At 42.4% G+C, this 18,664-nt stretch overlaps 1 protein-coding gene across 1 annotated transcript in view; it reads right to left on the bottom strand.

Moving 5' to 3' along the window:
• Positions 1 to 13,736, bottom strand: part of WDFY2 (WD repeat and FYVE domain containing 2) — a 59,424-nt gene extending 45,688 nt beyond the window's left edge. Inside the window, exon 1 of the mRNA XM_058840638.1 lies at positions 13,505 to 13,736. Within this exon, the coding sequence (XP_058696621.1) occupies positions 13,505 to 13,641 (137 nt within the window). The 5' untranslated portion in view covers positions 13,642 to 13,736. The remainder of the gene's footprint in view (positions 1 to 13,504) is intronic.
• Between the last annotated feature and the right edge of the window lie 4,928 nt (positions 13,737 to 18,664).

Genomic DNA, 18,664 nt, shown 5'->3' with positions numbered 1-18,664 from the left:
TCAAGCAAAAGGAATTTACTATGTCTTCCTAATAGGGAAGACATCACTGTCCCTAAAACAGTGGGTAAAGGAGAAGAAGGACTGAAATACTGTGTGAATCATCCATTGGATACTCAAATGGAAAAGAGCTTGTACAAAAACTGTAAGATTATGGAAGAGACTCTCCACAGGACTTTACACCCCAACAACACCTTTAACTTCTGTTACATTATCAGTGTCAGGTAAACTGGACAAGGCAGAAAGACCTATGTGATAGTTATAGAACAAGCATCTCTAGCTATAAAGTACTTCCTATTGAAAATATGCTTTGAAGACTAATTTAATTGTTGTGCCTGAAGTTTCCTTGCTTTTCTTAGGTAGAAGAGCTCACAAGCTATTGAAACAGCCCATTTCTTCTTCATAGTTTCTTTGTGGCATCACCAGTTTTACTAGGAAATGGAAGTTTTTATCTTCTGTCCTCCTTGAAGTTTTAATACAACCTACAAAATCTATTAAGAGTTTTCTATAATCATTTGGCAGCAATACCAAATGCATGGGCAGAAAACTGCTTAGGGTAAGTTCTGTGACCACTGTACATCCATCTTATTTCAAGTATTTTAAGAATTGAAAGGAACTCAAATGTCATTTTCATGATTGAAGGTCTTCTCAAAGATATAATGCTTAGGTAAAACTTCATAGCAGAGGGTCTCTGGACTTCCTTGATCTTCTTCAAGCTATGCTCTAGATTTGGATGTCCCCGATGAAGAATTCTCTCTTCAACACCTAACATCCAACTGTCTGTGTTTCAGATGCAGATGATTGGTAACTTGTATTCCAAAACTGGACATTACTACTGCTTAGAACTGTTCTGTGACTTCAAAAATACAGGTCCAAAGTTTCCACATGGCCTGAAGCCACTAGTGAAGGGACTTTCACACTTCTTAGAACAAACTTGGGTACTTTTACTGACAGGCACAGTGCAGCTGCAATGACACCAAGACCACTGGAAGAAGCCATTCCAGAATGGTGTAAGCGGGGAAGGAACTGGCATATAAAGAAGTGTTCGTGTCCCATCTCCCAGAACTAGACGACAAACAATGCTCTGCTCAAAGTGGCCAAAAATTCATCCCTGTGCATCAGAAACAAAGGATCATGGAGAAAACATATCTTGACAGCTACGGAGGAATGCCGGAAGATGTATTCACATCAGTTACAGGTCCAATGCTTTGGGCCTCCTGTGGTGCAGGAAGCAAGCACAAACATCTGACCGGAAAACTTGGTCACAGAGGCCATGAACGTAACTTCAGTGCTCCAGCTGGGTTCCAGCACTGGCTGCAGCCCTGCAGGTCACTGGCCAACGTCACACCCAGGAATTTGGCTAGCACATGCACTTCTGCTCAGCACAGGGGCCCTGGGAGACCTCTCCTCATCTAGACTTCTGGTTGAAGTTACCTTAAGAATCTCAAAACACTTTGGTTTCAAATTCAGGTTTTTTAAACTTACTGTTACAGATCTCCAACCATCAGAAATGTTTACAGGCATGACAGTTTCAAGGGTTGTGTCTTGTTTAAACCAGTGGCTTAGTTGGTTTGGGTTTTTTTCTAAAATCACAGAGCCAATTACCTATAAGCAATCCTCCCACCAGGAGGAACAGCCACATGACCTGGGTGCTCCAAAGATGTCAAACACACCTACATTAATAAGTGACACAGGCCTAGGACCAGCCTCCAGCAGTGAGATCACCTGGCAGGGAAACCAGCAGCTGCATCCAAGCTGTGTACTGGGAATGGTCCCTGGTACAAGCTGACTGACAAACCCTGTATGGGCACTGCTTGATGCTGTACAAATTGGCTCATGGCAAGAACACTGCCTGATGCCAAGAACCAGACACCACAGCTAACCAGATCCCAGTGCTTGAAATATACTCTTGCACTGTTTAATTTATTAGAAATACAGTCACTATGGCTACTGGCCATGGGTTCAGCTGCCCATTTCTCCCAGCTGGTTCATGGAGCCATTAAAAAAAGGAAACAGTATTGATCCTTGTATACGCCAACCATCTTGTGTAACACTTGTCTAAAATAATGGAAAGTGAAAACAAGAGGTTTGCTGCTTACCCTCACAAGAGCTCTTCTTTCTCATTACATTGTACACCACAATAATATTTCAAGGTGGTCCCTATTTTCCCACTTTCCCTCCTTCATTTTTATTAGCCTGAGGTCAGTACAAAAGCATTGGTTAATAACTGAATAAACACCATTTTTTGGCTTGAAGTTATCATACACAGCAATAAAGGGAAATGAAACTCAAAACAAAGATGACCATTGCCAGGATAATGCTTCAGAATATCACAACAACCAGCTTGCAAATTAGGAGCTTGCCTTCAAACACAGGCAGCATTATTTATTTCTGGAAAAATACTATTGAGCCTGAGGTATCAATATATGCACACACACCACTTTTTGAAACCACTGTTTGCACTTTTTAATCCACATGCTAACACAAACACAGATCACTAAGCAATTACCCATCTCATTTGCTTTTCCTATCTCCAAAATTTTTGTCAAAGTGGTTGTTTATCTACTTCTCCCATATAATTTTGTATACAAAACACTTGCCTACACATTTGCCATAGGTTTTGTGCTTAACAGCTGTATAACAATTACACTTTCTTCTAAAATAATTTGAGTCTGAAAACAATGTAGAAATGTCTGTCTGTGTCCAGAAGGGCATGTGAACACAGGTTCAGTTTTAGAGCACAGGAAAGACCACAGGAAACAGAGACTGAGGCAGACCAGACTGTTGGTTAGGCTTAGCCATGCTGGTGACCTCAATAATTGCAATCCTTGGGTCATCCATTCAGTTGTGTTCACACCTCATAAAAACCAGACAACAATGTTCATGCTTGCTTCCTTGAAGAAGGAAGGTTTTGGGCCATCAGGTTTTTAGAAGATTGAATATAAGCTCTGATCAAAAGGGTGCTGTGGATGAAACTAGCTGGGGATGACGACTTCTTGGCTTGGTTTCCTGGTCATAAAAACCTGTTAAGGAAATCCTCACCAGACTTCTCTCTCATCTACTAAAGACTGAATGAAGGAGGGAAAGAAGGAGTGAAAGCTTCTGAAATGACACAGAGAAGCTTTCAGAATTCAAATAAAAGTCATGCATTTTTCAGCCACTACAGCATGTAATTTTTTTTTTAAACAATCAGTACATTCATAGCTCCCTTTCCTTACTGCTTTCTCTGGTATATAATATGGGTTAGTGACAGTATTTCTGGAAAAGCTTATTGTTGGAAACTGAAGGACCATGACCAACAGCATTTACAGCATTTCTTGTTTAACAAAAAATCCCCTACACTTATTTTTCATCTTCCATTCCAAAATCAACACTTTGGAACCTGAATTAGTAGTACAAGCTACTGAGTGATTTCCTCCCCTCCCCCTGGTCTTGTGCTCCCCAACCATATCAGCAACCACAAGGAGTGTGCAACGGGGAAGATGAAATACCAAACAACAGAGGTCTCAAATATTCCCCCAGACCAAAGCCTGTGGCGGGGCAGCCTGTAGAAATCCTGCCTGTAGAACTGTAGAACAGCTGAGAGGAGATCTCTGCAAGAGCCCATCCCAACACAGCTCCTTATCTGCTGGTGCTTCATAGCTCAGACTGCCATGGTACTCCAAACACCATAGCAAGCTCTCTGAAATTTTATGCGTTTCGACCTTTTGGCTACAAATAAACCTGCCAACAACAGGGATCAGAGTGTGAAAGCTGGAAGTTCAGTGTTTGTATGGGTCTGTCCCTGCTGGAAACCTGGAATGATCATTTATCAATTTATATTTTCAAAGCATGATGATGGATTAATTTATTCCCACTCATTTACTGGCAGTTACAGAAGTTACCAAGAAGACATTAGTTTATGAAGCCTGATTCATTTCCTGAAGGGAAGAGACTGAATTCTTCTTTGGAAATGGGTTAGTGCCTATACACTGTGTAACCAACCCCTGTATGTAACATACTGTGCGGAATGTAGTGGTCTACTACCCATTGCAGCTGATACTCTCACATGAGCTGCTCTCCCTGCTTGCTCCTGCCTGAGGGAATCCAGCATAAGTCCATTCTTAGCTGCCAATGCCAGTGCATGCAGTCTCAAAACCTTCAGATGTAACAGAACTGAGAAAACTTAGGCAATATCAGACAGCACTAAAAGTCTCAGCTGCTACGGCAGCACATACAACAGCACAGACAAGGCTTTGGTAGACCCAAAATACTCTTTCTGGGCTGAATTATAGTTGTTCTGACTGCATGAGACACAGGTCTCAGTGGAACAGAATAAAACTTGACTGCCGCAAAAAGTTTTAATTTCTTAATTTCAGTAATTAAATAACATCAGGGGACAGTAAAGTCAAAGGTGGCAATTTTGATTTGACAGACACATTATCTCTTCACCCTCTGCCCTCAGCACAATCAACGTTGAGACTGCTTTAGTCCTCTTTTCCCCATGTTAGTACTACCACACTGCCCTACTTATATCTCTATTTTATCACTATTTGCATCTGCCTATGCTAAAGTAAATTGTTCCCATGGCAGATTAAAAACAGAAAGAACATTTATCTCTAGAAGGCAAACACAGGACTATTTAGCAAAGGCCCTTTCACCTCCCATTAAGCTCCTGGACAGGAGAAAGCAGGCTGTGCTGAGGCCTGATCAAGGACTCCTGTGCCACAGGAGACTGAAGCAATGGGATCAACATGACAAGAACAGGCACAAGGGCTGTATGCCTGAAGTTGGAGAACAGCACAGTCACGACCTTTCCTGCTGGACTTCCACTAATTGCAGAAGGGCAATCATCCTTTCACAACTGCTTATTGTTGGTGGAGCTGCTGAAAGAGCAAGTGAAGCAAAGGCATGATTCCTAAATCCAGACAAGACATGCATAGAGGACCTCCACTGCCATCAAATGCCATAGCTTCCTTTAGCCAACTCTGCATGCAACAAAAGCTAGGCTGGACCACAAGCTATGCCCTTGCAATCAAAGCTGAAAGCATCTCCTTGGAAATCCTACTTTCATTCTATCTCATGGGATGCACATGGTGCTGCAAAACATGAAGCCTTTGAAATGTCAACGTGAACTGCTCATTGGATGACTCCACAGTCCATATTTGCTGTAGCAAAACACAGAGCTGAGAGGAGGGGCCAAGTCTCTCTGTATCTGATGGGAAAAAGGTATAGGGTATGGGAATGAGAAGATACAGCTTAATAACACTTAGGATCAAGAAGAAAGTTACAAAGTAAGCATTATTTGGCACATAAGCAAAATGAATGCAAACTGTAAGGCCCCAAAGTATTCCACAAAGCAGATGCACCTCCCGCTTAAGAATACAATTAAAGCTTTATTTGCTATTATAAGTGAATTTGAAGCCAAAGGTAAATTTACCACATTTGCACTCACTGCTGGAGATGCAAAATCTCATTATCTGTCACATTCTAAATACAGGCAAGGATCTTCTCCCCATATCCCTTCAAGACAAAGCACTGTACTTGTTCTATCACCCGAATCCAGATAATTCAACCTGATGGCAAAATAGGCCACTTCACATTAGGACAGCCTTTTCTCAGACTTCTCTCCACAGGACTCCTAAGGAAATCATGATTACAGACCTATAAAGGTCAAAAAGCATTGCTTTCTGGGGCTGATCGACCACTACTGTTATTGCAAAAACCTGCTAGGCACACTGATCTTCCACCTCACATTAGGAAGGAATGGTACAGAACTTGGAGAATAAAAGACAACATTAGACAAAACTTTGCAGTAAACTTGGCAGCAGAACAGTAGTGCTTTCTAGCCAGAACAGTGCTTTGGCATCGCCTTCAATTCAGTGCTCAAAACCTTAAGAGTTCCCTGAAAAACTTAATTTAAGTGGTGAATACACATGATGCGACAAGCAAAGCCCATATGTTCAAAGTCTGGCCAAGGTTAGTTACACAACGCTATTTCCTGCAGCCTGACTAAGAGAAAAATTGAAACACCACATTTTTTAGCCCAGCCTCCACAACTGTTCTCCCTCTCATGAGGATGAAGGCAGTATTTTGTCCATCTCAAATGTTGGCAGAGTCTAATTTGTAAAATTTATTATTTGTTTTCTGATAGGTCAGTATCAATTTTGGCCATTATTTATATGCAGTTTCAAGCCATCAGGTATGCAGATTGTGACATATAAAGAACCCCAAGAGATGCATATGGCTTTGTGATTATGCAAGGGTCCCTGCCTGGAAGGCTGCCTGGTAAACTTGCTCTCTCCTGCTTCTTTCACAAAACTGTCCCTTTCTTTCTCCAGGCTTGCTCCAACCATGCACCCAAACTGCTTGCAAGGGTGCCTTCAATTCCTGTGTGGATGTTTGTTTTACAGTTTTCCCATTTACATAATTTCTTTACCTCACAAAAGAATAAAGAAGGAAGCTTTGTTTTCTCTTTCCTAAAATGCTCCATACAGGACAAGGCTCTGCTGAACAGGATGTGCCCTGCTGTGTGTGGTTATTCTCAGTACTCAATGGCTGCTGCTCCTATTCCCTCCCATGGTGCCCCATCCCATCCTGCCACATCCAGCAGTGAATGGCTGCATCCATCACTACTCACACCGTATGCAGAAGGGAAATAGCTGTGTTTTTTCTTGCTTCTGGACTTGAAACATGGACTACTGCAATTCTTATCAAATCCCTGGGCATATACACGCAGATACCAGAAGTTTTATACAAACCCGCTCATATTTGTGCAATGTGTGATGAAGCAAAAAGAGCAAAGCAGTGTTTTTTATATAAATAATCTTTCAGTGTCTGAGAGGTTACAGTGCACAGAACTCAGTGATGCACAGAAGACACTTGTACAAAAGCCAGTTGCTCCCCTTAGGACATTGCTCATCATTTAAGAAGCTTTTAGCTTCTGACCACAGAAGCATCAATGCAGTGCCTGCATTATGCCATCCTACTCTCTCCTTTCCATTTGATCCCTGAGCTGCCAAGTATTTTCTGACTTCTCTCAGGGCTGTTACAAACACCATTTTACAAAACTTGTGCCACTTTTGAGCAATTCTCTTCCATGTAGTATCACACAGCTAAAAGATATTGCTGGGAAACCTATGCACAGATCAGTGTTGGCAGATACCATGCAGGCACCAGCACAGCTAGAGAGAGGGAAAGAAAAGAGTCTGCCTCAGTAAACAAAACATTATAAAGTAGCTCAAACAAGCTACTGACATATTTCTATTGTGCTACAATGATCACATGCTATTTGAGACCTTCAGTCTGCTAAGTGACCCACAATGAAAGGTCAGCCTTACTTAAATAGCTCAGTAGCTTCAAAACTGTTGCAATTCCTTTAGTTTTAGGTATTGCAGCCATTTTGTGTAACAGCATCACTGCCTCCTCTAGACATATTTATCTTGAGGAGAAAAATGAACAAGTTTCCTGCAACAGTGCATTTTTAGTTATATGCCATCTCTGTACTGCATGGACTCCATAACTGGCATTTGTTTTTCTTCCAGGGTCCACAGGCCACACACAGAGGTGGCATTGTGCAGTCCCCTCTTGGCGAGAAGCACTGTTCAGCTGCAGAACTGGAGAGACTGCAGGGGAAGGTCACCAAGCCTGACAGACACGAGACACACTGATGAGAGATCCAGTCTCTGTGTAAGCAGATGCCTGGGAAATTAAGATGGGGTCAGGGAAGACAAGGAGGAAAACAAGAACTGGTTAATAAGGGAAGCAGATGCATCATCCTGAAACCTGCTGCAACTCAAGAACACTGCTCAGCAACAGGCAGAAAAAGAGGCTACCAGGAGACAAACAGAAGGTGTATTAAGTAGCTCTTCTTATTCCAAATAAAGCTGGTGAGATACATTCACCCACAACTTTAATGAAGGAATAATCTCTAAAACAGAGAGGGGAGTAGAAGCCATTGCACCTCTAACTCAAAAGGCTCAAGCACCTAAGGTTCCACACTATTATGCCACCCAACTGTGCTGCTGAAGCTGGGTCTGTACAAGCTGTGGTCCAAGTCACATTTTTGCAGCTCTCATCTTGCAGTTAAGACATGAACTTAATGCAACTGCAGGAGTTTTATCAATCTGTGCATTGGCCTACGTGAGCTAGCAGTTTCAGGATAGCTCAAATCAGAGAGAGGAGACTAAATGCTTGTGCTTTGAATCTTTAACTGACATGCAGGAGGACAGCATCTTAAGGCAAAGGATCCACAAGCTCGGATAAATTTCAACAAGTGGTGGCACAGAGTGTTTAAAAAAAGCACAACATTGCAAGGCCTCCCACAAGTTACTAAGTGGAGTTTATCATTCCGAACAAGCACTCAGCAAGACATTTTACGTGCTAGTCTCAGATTTTGGCATCTCAACAGGATACATGTTAGTCAAATCAGGAACAATTTTCAACATCTGCAACAATGTCTGATTCCAAGCACTTTTGGACCTCCTGTCCTCTCTTAAGCCTCTTGCCAGCATCCGCTTCTTCCTCGCAAACAGCCAGCACTAACCTCCACCCTGACCTTTATTTGAAACACACTCATCAAATTACAACACATCCAAAAAATTTACTTAAAAAAAAAAAAAAGCAACCAAATTGCATCTACAGCACTAGGTCTCTTCAATTCCTATCAACAATTTTATTGGTGACTGATGTTTTTACTGACATTTAAAGAACCTCCAGGCAGAAGGAACAAGTCCTTTTACACTTGTGAAGAGCTCCCACACCTTCTCCACTGCTTGAGCTACCACTGCTCATGCTGCAATCACCTGGCTGTGAAACCTGCAGGCTTAGACTGATAAACATACACAGACAGTATCAAAATCAGTTCTCTCAGCACCTGCACTTCTGCTGTGAACCAACAGCTACACGAAACGCAGAGCAGACATTTGTGATGTAACCCTGTGCTTAGGTAAGAATTACAGACCTGTAACTGCAACCACACTGCTGGGGAAAGCAAACACTTTCTACCACTCCACCACAAGAAAAGGGAAATTCAGTTTACCAAGGGTCTGTGGTTCCTTGCACCCTGCCTGAATGCAACACTGTGTGAAGAATCCTACCTTTCCAGTAGAGCTTTTTCACAGGCATGAACTGTGATGCTGTATGCTCAATGTTCTGGATCTGGACAGAAAAACCACAATGAGAAAAAGATTGGTTTTGATATACTTAAGGATGGAAAGATCACAGTTCTCCATGTTAGAAGTCATGTCAGCACAAAGCCAAAGACAGCTCTCACAATTCTTGTCACATATGCATATTTCCATTCCTAGCCCACTGTTAGTTTAGCAACGAGGTTTCCATTTACACAAGCTGGACATTAAGCTGCCATGCCCCCTAAAAAACTGCTAGTTAGCTCACCCAGAACACAAGCTTTGGACAACAGCTGAAGTGCGCATCTGTATTTAAAACTTTCAAACTCTAAGCCAAACCTAGCAATACAAGCTCTGCACAATTTTCTCTATGTGAGATGAAGACACTAATAAGTTAAGCAGTCTGGACTTACTGTTTATACAGTGATCCATATGAAGAAGCTGGGACATCTGAGTTCAAAAACAACTTAAGATAATACAAGGTAATGGAGAAGACAAAGTTCTCTACCCCCTTAATACAAAAAAAATTAAATAAAATTATAAAAAGCTATGGGATAAATATTTTTCTCCTAGGTCTTGTCACCTTCTAAGAGACTAGAATGCCCATTTTTTTAAATGAAAGTATTTGGACAATTTTCAGTTGACTGTGATAACTTTTACTTCTTGTGAATACTTCAAGGAGAACAGTTCTCAACTGCAACACCTACATTTAGAGGGTCTGTAGCACGGAAGTGAGCACAGAACTCCCACCCACAAGAAGACACAAACCAGAGTTCATAATCACCAGGAAAGCTGTTTACAACAGCCTCTGTGACTGAGTTTTCCTCACTTACAATCCAGCTAGTGGTAAAAAAGAGGGTTATTGGCAAAGTGCAGGTTTACCACAATGACACCCAGCTCCCCTGCCAGTCTAGCACGGTGACACACGATCTGCACATCGGAGGCCCTGCTGAATTAGCACTCACAGCACTGGCAGGCTCTTGAGAAACCCACAAGTGTGCCAACGCCGAGCAGAACTGCTTGCACTGAAAGCTGGGTGAGTCAGTGCCCTTGTCCCACTGTATCCCATGCTCAGGTAAGATTAATGACACTAAATCTTCTCTGGAGCATGGAATTAGATATGTCTGAACTTGACATACCAGCGACCTACTTTTCAGACGTGCCCAACACCCACGTCTCCCTCTGAAGGCAACAAAACCAAGGATGCTCCACAATTTTGAAATGGCAGTGCATGCTTTTAATACTGAGGAAGCTGATGACAACTTAGAATCAGCTGTGCACATTAGGAAAATCCCACTTTATCTTCACATGACCATACAGTGCTATGGATCATTCAAGACTCTACATGTTTGGCTATATATGTCTGTCGATTCCATGTGTTTGCTGGCAGGGAAAGAGCATGGATGAAAGTTAGTAACTTCTTAGAGTCATCCTGCATTAGATTTATACATTCCTGGATATCTAATTTTGCCACTTATTTAACTCTCACCTGTCTAGACAAGCGCATCCTTTTCCTTAGAAGAAGAACACAAAATATCTTATCTGTCCAATGCATACCAGCTCTACTGTAGATACAGGCTCAGTCTATTTTGCCCAGATACTGAATCAGAAAACCCTCTTAAGATTAGGACATAATGAATATTACTCAATTATCAGGAGTGACCAGGATTCAGAAGAGAAAATCTGTGCGCGTGTTCTGTACAGATGCCACACACTAAAAAGGAGCTCCAACCTTGCAGGGTACACAAAGTTTTGAGAATCTAATTGAATATGTAAACCGGCTTCCCCCCCCCCTTATTCCTTCTTTCCCTCCCTCTTTGTCCTTCTTTATGAGGAATAATTACACTCTCTATTATTACATAGTTTTCATTTTATTTCTTAAAATATATGCATATATGTGCTACAGACATGCAGGGCTATATAATCCATGACTATGTCTGCAAGCTATAGCTAAAACCACTTTTGTGTCTTTTAAAACCAGATAACACTACTGGTGCCATATTAAATTGAGACCAGAGACCAGGCTAACTCCTGCTTTTAAAGATTTAGATGTATAGGGCCACATCATGCAGCAAAGAAAACCTTTAAAGTGGTACCTAGCTGTTGTGTATGCAAAGACTACCAGCAACCTCAATAAATGTGCTCAGCCATTCACTAGCAAAACAATTCCTCCTTCACCTACAGAAGATGTCCCAGCCTGAAGCAAGTGCTGGAGATGGCAAGTCATTCTAGCTGAAGCTCTCTGCAGAGGTTTCAGAACATTTTCCTCATACGAACAGTACGTATCACAGGCTGGGAAATGTGGATAAAACTTACTTATTTGGTTAACAAGTAAAGGGACAGATAACATCTCCATAACCATCCTTAACAGTTTCCAGGAAGCTCTAAAACCCCTCCACATTCCAAGGCCATTAAACAACCATGTCAACACTGACATGAGAAGGCAAGTCCAAACAGGAAAAGGTGCCATAAGGACCTGCAAAAGCCTAATCATAACACACAGGTATTGAAAGTATGGCAAATTATGCTTTCACTCCAGGTAGCCTAAAACCTGCAAGTTAGACTCTCAACCTGCTATTCCTTCCAAGTCAGTTTTAGACTCCTAACCTCTTAATTACAATAAAAATGCTAATACAAGCAGAAAATGAAAGAAAGACCCATCAACCAACATCTTCATGCCTAAAGAAATAAATGGCAGGATCATAACTTGTAGCATGTCAAGGATACTGCAAACAAGCCCCGCAAGAAGGCACATTACCTGTTTAATTCCTTTAAACAGAAAATAACCTGGGAATCTCCAGACTTTTCTAGTGTGAAACTCCTGGCTTCTTCTTCACTGTTTGTTTCTTGACGCTGATATCTCAGTTACTAGTGAAAATAAAGATGTCTCATCAATCCCTTTCCCTACAGAGAAATATCAACCTGGAACATCAACCTGTTATCAGCAACTAAAGCTAGTTATTTTTGCTAATGTGAGGGGGAATGCAGAGATTTAGAGAAACATCTATACAAGATGAAATAAATTTCAGGAATACCTTCTTACAGGCAAAAAGAATTGGCTAAGTAAGCCTAACAAGCTACACTGAACCAATACAAGCTCAAGCCTTATTCAGCATCACTTTAAATACATAAAAAATGTGAAGGCAATAAAACTGTGAGCACATAACAATGTAAAACTCTACTAAAAGTTCCTTTGACAGTCTACTTGTTTTAAGTAGCTCAGCTCTTCTTGCTACCAGGCATATGAGCATTCACTTTGAGACCTCAGCTTAGGTGAACTTAAATGATCTTAAAATTGCACATATTTGACAGCTGAAAACTAAGTCACACAGTGAGGACAAAGATGAAAGAAAATACTGTCAGTTTTTCAGAAAGCTTGCAGAGACATAAAAGCAGACAGTCAACAGAACAGGCATCCATTAAAAACAGTCCATCCAAATACCCTGTGAGTATCAAAACATATTGACATGCTGGTCAACAACATGTGTCTTTCAATGTTAGGACACAGGTTACACAGTACACCTGAGCTATAAAGAAACCTTGCTTAAAATAACTATTTATAGACACTGCAAGAAAAAGAAGCACTTATATTGAAATAAAAGATTTTCAAGATAGAATTTTGAAGCAAGCTCCAGCTGCGAGGCTGAATGAAGTTTGAGCTCTTTCAGAAAAGACAGAGTTGCCTGTGGGCAGCCTCAGTCCCTTCGAAGCCCTGCTAAAGAGCCTGAAAGCATTCTCTTCCTTGGCAGCTCTTCAACACGGGATTTAACTCCAAGATCTTATCACTGATATACGGTATTTTTACACAATTACCAAGAAACGTTTGAAGAGGAGAAACGGGAACCAAAACTACTGTTTCAGCCAATGCCACCACAATCCTTAGGCAAGGTCAAAGACCTTCACAGACTCCCCGACAATCCTCGTGATGAAGGAGATCTCAAATCCCATTTTACCCGCGCTAAGAAAAGTCACTCAAGTCCTGCAAGTTTCAGGGGCGCCCCAGCCTGGTCACTATCCTGACCCACACAGCGATAGAGAAGGAGGAGAAGTGGGACACTGCGCTGGAGACCCCTGCTCCAGGCTCTTTCCCCTCCAAGACGTGATGCGTCTGCCTAAAGCAATGTCCCCATGCTGGTCCACCGCCACCTTGACACTTGCCCGGGCTTCGGGTGGTGTAGTCTACAGTCGTACAGGGATGCTGGTGTTCTGCCACAACCATCCCTCGCCGGGGGAACCCACCACCTCCCGCCGGGGCTGCTGGCAATGGGGGACAGCCAGCCCGGACCCCGCGCCGCGGGCCCAGCATTGCCACCATCAGCGGCAGCAGTGGCGGGAGGTGACAGACCAGCGGGAGGTGACAGTCCACCGCGCGGCCCCGCTGAACGCCGGCTCCCCGGTACCTGTCTTCGGAGACGCTGATGACTCCGTCCTCCTTGGGCACTATCGCTGCCATGTTCACCACCTCCTGCGACCCCTCCACTTTGTTGAGCAGGAGGGGCTTGCGAGTCAGCGCCTTGGGCTGGGGCTCCGCCGCCATGGGGCCGGCGGGCACCGCCGCTGCCGCCGGAGGAGACTACGGCCGGGGGAGGGAGGGAGGCGGCCCGCACTGCCGAGGCGGAGGAGGGACTTGCCGGAGTCGGGCGCTCCCCGGGAAGCAGGAACAGCGCGGCGGCGGCGGCGGCGGCGGCACCGCCCCCGGGCGGGCAGGGCCGGGCCGAGCCGGGCGGGGCGCGGTGAGCTGAGGGGCGGGAAATGGCGGCCGCCCGCCGCCATCTCGCAGAGAGGGGCTGCGGAGCCGCGCCCTCACCAAGGGAAAGCTGTGGTCCGGCGGAGGTGCGGGGGCAGCTCTCCTGCCAGGGCCGCCCTCCCAGCGCCGCGGGCTCGCCCCAGGGGCAGCCCGGGGAGCGCGTCCCTCTCTGACCCGGTTCTGGACTATCGGCACCGTGCCGTCCGTCCCGCACTGCTGGGGCCGCAGGGCGAAAAAAAACAAAACCAACGCGAGTAAAGATTAAACAGAATGTTGCTGCGAAATTAGCTCCATCCATCTGTTTACATTTTCCTGTCTTAGTTTTTCCTGGGACTGAAGGTAAACATGGAATTTCTGCTGCTGCATTAGACAGGGACTCTGGCAGGCAGGGCTGCACCGAGGCGCCAGCAGAAATTCTCTTTCAGAAAGCTTATTCCTAAGGGAAACGCGGCAGACCTCCAGCAGCTCGTTTTCATCAAGCGGCTTCTTTTCACTCGTTTTTCCTGACAGATTCATTGAGCTCCAAGAAAGTCAGATCACTTGCCCAAAGCTCTGTGGTGAAACCAGTGAAAAGGCAACTTCCTCCCGAGGCATATGCCAAACTTTCATAATCTGTCTCGAAAGATTCTGGAAAATCATGCACAATGTCTGAACTGCTGTCCTACATTGTACAACTTGTCAGCAGATTGGAAAGCGCTATTTCAACTGCAACTTTAAGTTTACCCACACTAAACAAAACGAGCAGTGGTTCTCGTGGGAAAAAAATTAAAAAATCTTATCTATCTATCTATCTATCTATCTATCTATCTGTCCATCTATCTAATCAGGTATGAAAAAATTCAAGATCAGGAGATTACATTTTTCTCCAGGAGTAGAATCCGCAACGGAACAAATCCTGATTGCCCATTCACATCTGTTGCCTATGTAGTAGACAGAGGCAACAGAGGAAAGATAAAGTCAATTGCTTCTGACAGAAATTAAATTTCACCATGTTTAGCGATCTCTGTTCTGCTAAACAAACAGGCAGCATCAGCAGGAGCACAGCAAGACATTTAAGGTTTCTCAATTAAACATGACAGGTCCACAAATGTAGTGTAGAGGGAAAGGTCTGGTCAGCAGCAGCTGGATTACAGGAAAGGAATTTGCAGTCTCAAACTATTTCCCTGAGGATGTGTGACTGGACTCTTCCTCGTAATTCTTAAAACAGAGCTACTACTGAAGAGTCAAAGAGCCACCTTCTTACTGCTATGGATGATCCTGCAGTCCTAGGCTAGAGTTACAGATAGGAATGCTTGTCTGACTACTTGGTGAGGTGTGAGGTATTCTTTGAAGATTGATATACTTGTTAGTTTTCAGAATATATCTAAAAATGTCTGTTACACTGAAGTCTGGTAAGATCTACTGACCTTGCAGTAGTTTGCTCGAAAGATTAGGCATTGTGGATCACTTGACAGATAAACAGATACTGAGCATATGCTGAAGACAGCAGGTTGCAGGTTCTTGGGAGACCCAGAATATGTTTTCCATAAAGGCTTTTAAGGAAGAAAGTAGTTGAGAAAGTGCGTGTCTTGATAGGCAAAGCTGTGGATCACAGGACTGAAAGGTGGTCCTACATATCTCCCAAAACAACTGGATTATCCTCAGTTGCCTACTGAAACATCACTCTTCCCTATGAATCTTGTCTCTCTTATATCCTTAAACAGTTCCAGGTCCAGCTACTCCTTCAAGGTTTAAGACACTGTTTGAGGGAAAACACTGAAAGGCGGGCATACATTTTAGACTGAAGTGACATAATAATACGATAAAATCAAATATATTCTTTATATACATGGTCAGTCTTTGGAAATAAGTTACCTTTTGGGGAGAAAGGAAGGAGGGAAAAAAAAAAAAAAAGAGACAACACAATGAAAGAGAGATTCCAGAATTTCAGTGGCTATTCAAGATAAAATTCTTGAGGGCATTTTTTAAAGCTTATCTGTAATGGTGATTTCCTCTGCAAGACCTGCAAAGAAAGTACTTGAATAATAGAAAGATGTCCTGAGGTCTAGTATATCTTTTTACCAGGTGTGCAAACTTGAGGTCACTGCTCTGTTCTCCCTGATGAGATGGGAAATAGGGTTGGGAAATTATGTCACACAGAAGCAATTTTACTATGACTGATGGAAGAAAAAGTAATGTATGGAAACTTGGGGAGAGGAGTAAGTGAGACAGAGAGAAAATAGCAAGATTTCAGTAAGAACCTGGAGCTTCCTCTTGCATTCTCCCCGGCAGGCTTAAAGAGTATTGTGATGGAAAAGGCATGAAAATTACCAACAAGACCTGAGTGTTCTCCCAGATCTACCATTGTCACACAAAATAATCAAAAACTTTCAAAAAACAATTTTCCTATATTGACAGAAAGTTGGTAATCATGTCTTGTGTGACAGTTCAGACAAAGTTAGAATTGCTGTAGACGTCAAGTTTAATGAGAAGTTACAGAAGCAAAATTAGGGTACTTTAGAAAAGTGTTTCCTGATATAACTGAAAAATCAAGCAAATCTTATAAATACTTCCTAGAATATATGTTTTCATTTTCTGTCATAGCTTTCAGGTCAGATTGCATGGATTAAAAATATTGCTAGGACTGAAAGCATGGCAACTTAATATCTGAATCTGCAGCCAAGAAAAGCAAGCTTATTCAGTTATTTTTCTGCATTAAAAAATGTTGTGGGATTAAAAATTATAAGATGCTCCTCTGATATTTGCTTTTTGCAGGAAATTGCAAAAATTACATGATGACATAATTTAAATGTTCTATTTCTTGTCTAGTAGGTATGCTTGATTATGTGAACTTTCTTGGAAGAGTGTATCCACCAGTAAGACAGAATGAAAACCAAGCTGAAAAATGCAGTTTATATCAAATTATATCAAATTACCTTATCTTTGGTTCTTAGCGTCATTTCTCATACTCTGTGTTCTGGCATGACACCACGGTAAATGAAACATCCATCCCTCTGTTAGTTTTGCCTTCCTCTTCTTGAGGCAGGCTGTCTTTCCCTCTTTTGATTGGGGTAGAGCAGAATTAGGCTCTAAGCAGCAGTCCTGGCTCATGTTATTCATATGCAGGGTGAGGACAGAAGACACCGGGGAAGCAGCTGTGCTGGTTCGCACTGATGCATTCACGCACAGTGGAGCCTCTTTCCAATTCCTCGTAGTGCACCAGAGTCTTGAAGGACTTTGTCCAATTCCTTATCTGCAGTCCTGTTTGTAGTTCAGGAGATGGAGCCAACCGAATTCCCAATCTTCTCTGGCAGTTTGCTTTAAAAGCTGCTCTCTGGCTCCATCTTCTGTTTGGTTGGGTTTGGGATTGGTTTCTTATGTCTGTTTATTTTGACATGCACGGGTGAGATTCTTCTAAATTTTACATACTGAAGTTGTTTTAAAAAGCAGGTAATCACATCTTGTGTGACAGTTTAGATAAGCAGAGAGAACCCCGACCTGCAGATGGAAAGAGTGGCCCAGAGAAGAGGGAGCCGAAGGTTCCCAGCTCTGCTGGGAATTACAGATCTGTGTTTACAGATTCTCCTGTTCTGCAAAGCTGTTTCTCCTGTTACAAGATGAGGTGAAATCATTTGACCAAAAAGCACAGCAACATGTTCTGCTTTGGTGTAATTGTACTTTTCTGCATAATTATGACCATTACATGATCTGGCAATGTGACATCTCTCATAGATTTCAGCTAAAATTGTCGAGCTCTGGGGCCACTGAGTAGGCATAGGACAATTTAATAAACAGATTGGTCTTTTTGTGGATGCTGTAAAAAAAAAAAAAATTACAAAGTGCTCAAGAATAATAACAGTAATAGTAAAAGTCACAAAAAGAGGCCTCTAATAAAGAAAAACCAGTTTATGGTGATTAATTTTTAGGCCCAAATTATTCATGCCCTTTTGAGCCATCAATTAATCTGATTCCAGTTGCTCTTACTCTGCAAGATGGGAACTAGTGTGGGAGCAAAACTGCACTATCACTGATTCAGTGCTTAAATTTAAAATTGCTCTGTTGACAGCAAGCCAGATTTTGGCTTCTGAGGCCTCTTCCTTAATCACCCATGCAAAATTAAAGAACTCACATACACAAAAGATAACCACATAAAAAAGGTAAAAACCACTTGGCAAAAAGTAGAGTTGCCTCTCAATAATCATTGAATAGTTTTTTACTCTCTCTCATGCTTTTCTTCTCTGCGTGTTTGTAAACTAGATGTTTTCCAGCTTTACAATATATACAGTTTCTTCTATACCTGCACTTCTATGCAACTGCAAAAGTGCACGCTTAAAATTCTCTCCTTCCTCTATTTTGTCATCAGTGACAGCCTTCATAAAATAGTTTCTGAAAAGTATTTTTAATTTCAGATGCTACATCATTCTTGGAAGACTGTGGGAAACAAATATAGATGAGCTCTTTATATAGGAAGGCAAACTTCATGAAGTACCAAAAGGTTCTGTGGAAAATTTGCTTGTCCATCCTGCTTAGAAATATGAAGCTTGTTACAAAAATGCACCCTCAAATTTAATCGCTGCTCCTTATTTTGCTCCAGGTATTTATCAGTCACACAATAGTGGACCACCTATCACATTGCTAATAATAAGCCCTACATGCTCATTGTGACAGTTTTCTTCTTTTATTAGTTTCAATTTATGTGGCCATTGATAAAATGAGGGCCTATGAGAATCAGAGCTTGAATCTGCAGTGGGTCAAAGTTATGGAGAGAAAGATTAGCATTAAAAAATAAACATGGAAGTACCACTGTGTAGCACCCTCTCGAGAAAATATATAC

Source organism: Poecile atricapillus, chromosome 1, assembly GCF_030490865.1.
Source record: "Poecile atricapillus isolate bPoeAtr1 chromosome 1, bPoeAtr1.hap1, whole genome shotgun sequence".
Classification (NCBI taxonomy): domain Eukaryota; kingdom Metazoa; phylum Chordata; class Aves; order Passeriformes; family Paridae; genus Poecile; species Poecile atricapillus.
This window is presented reverse-complemented; position numbering and strand designations above follow the sequence as displayed.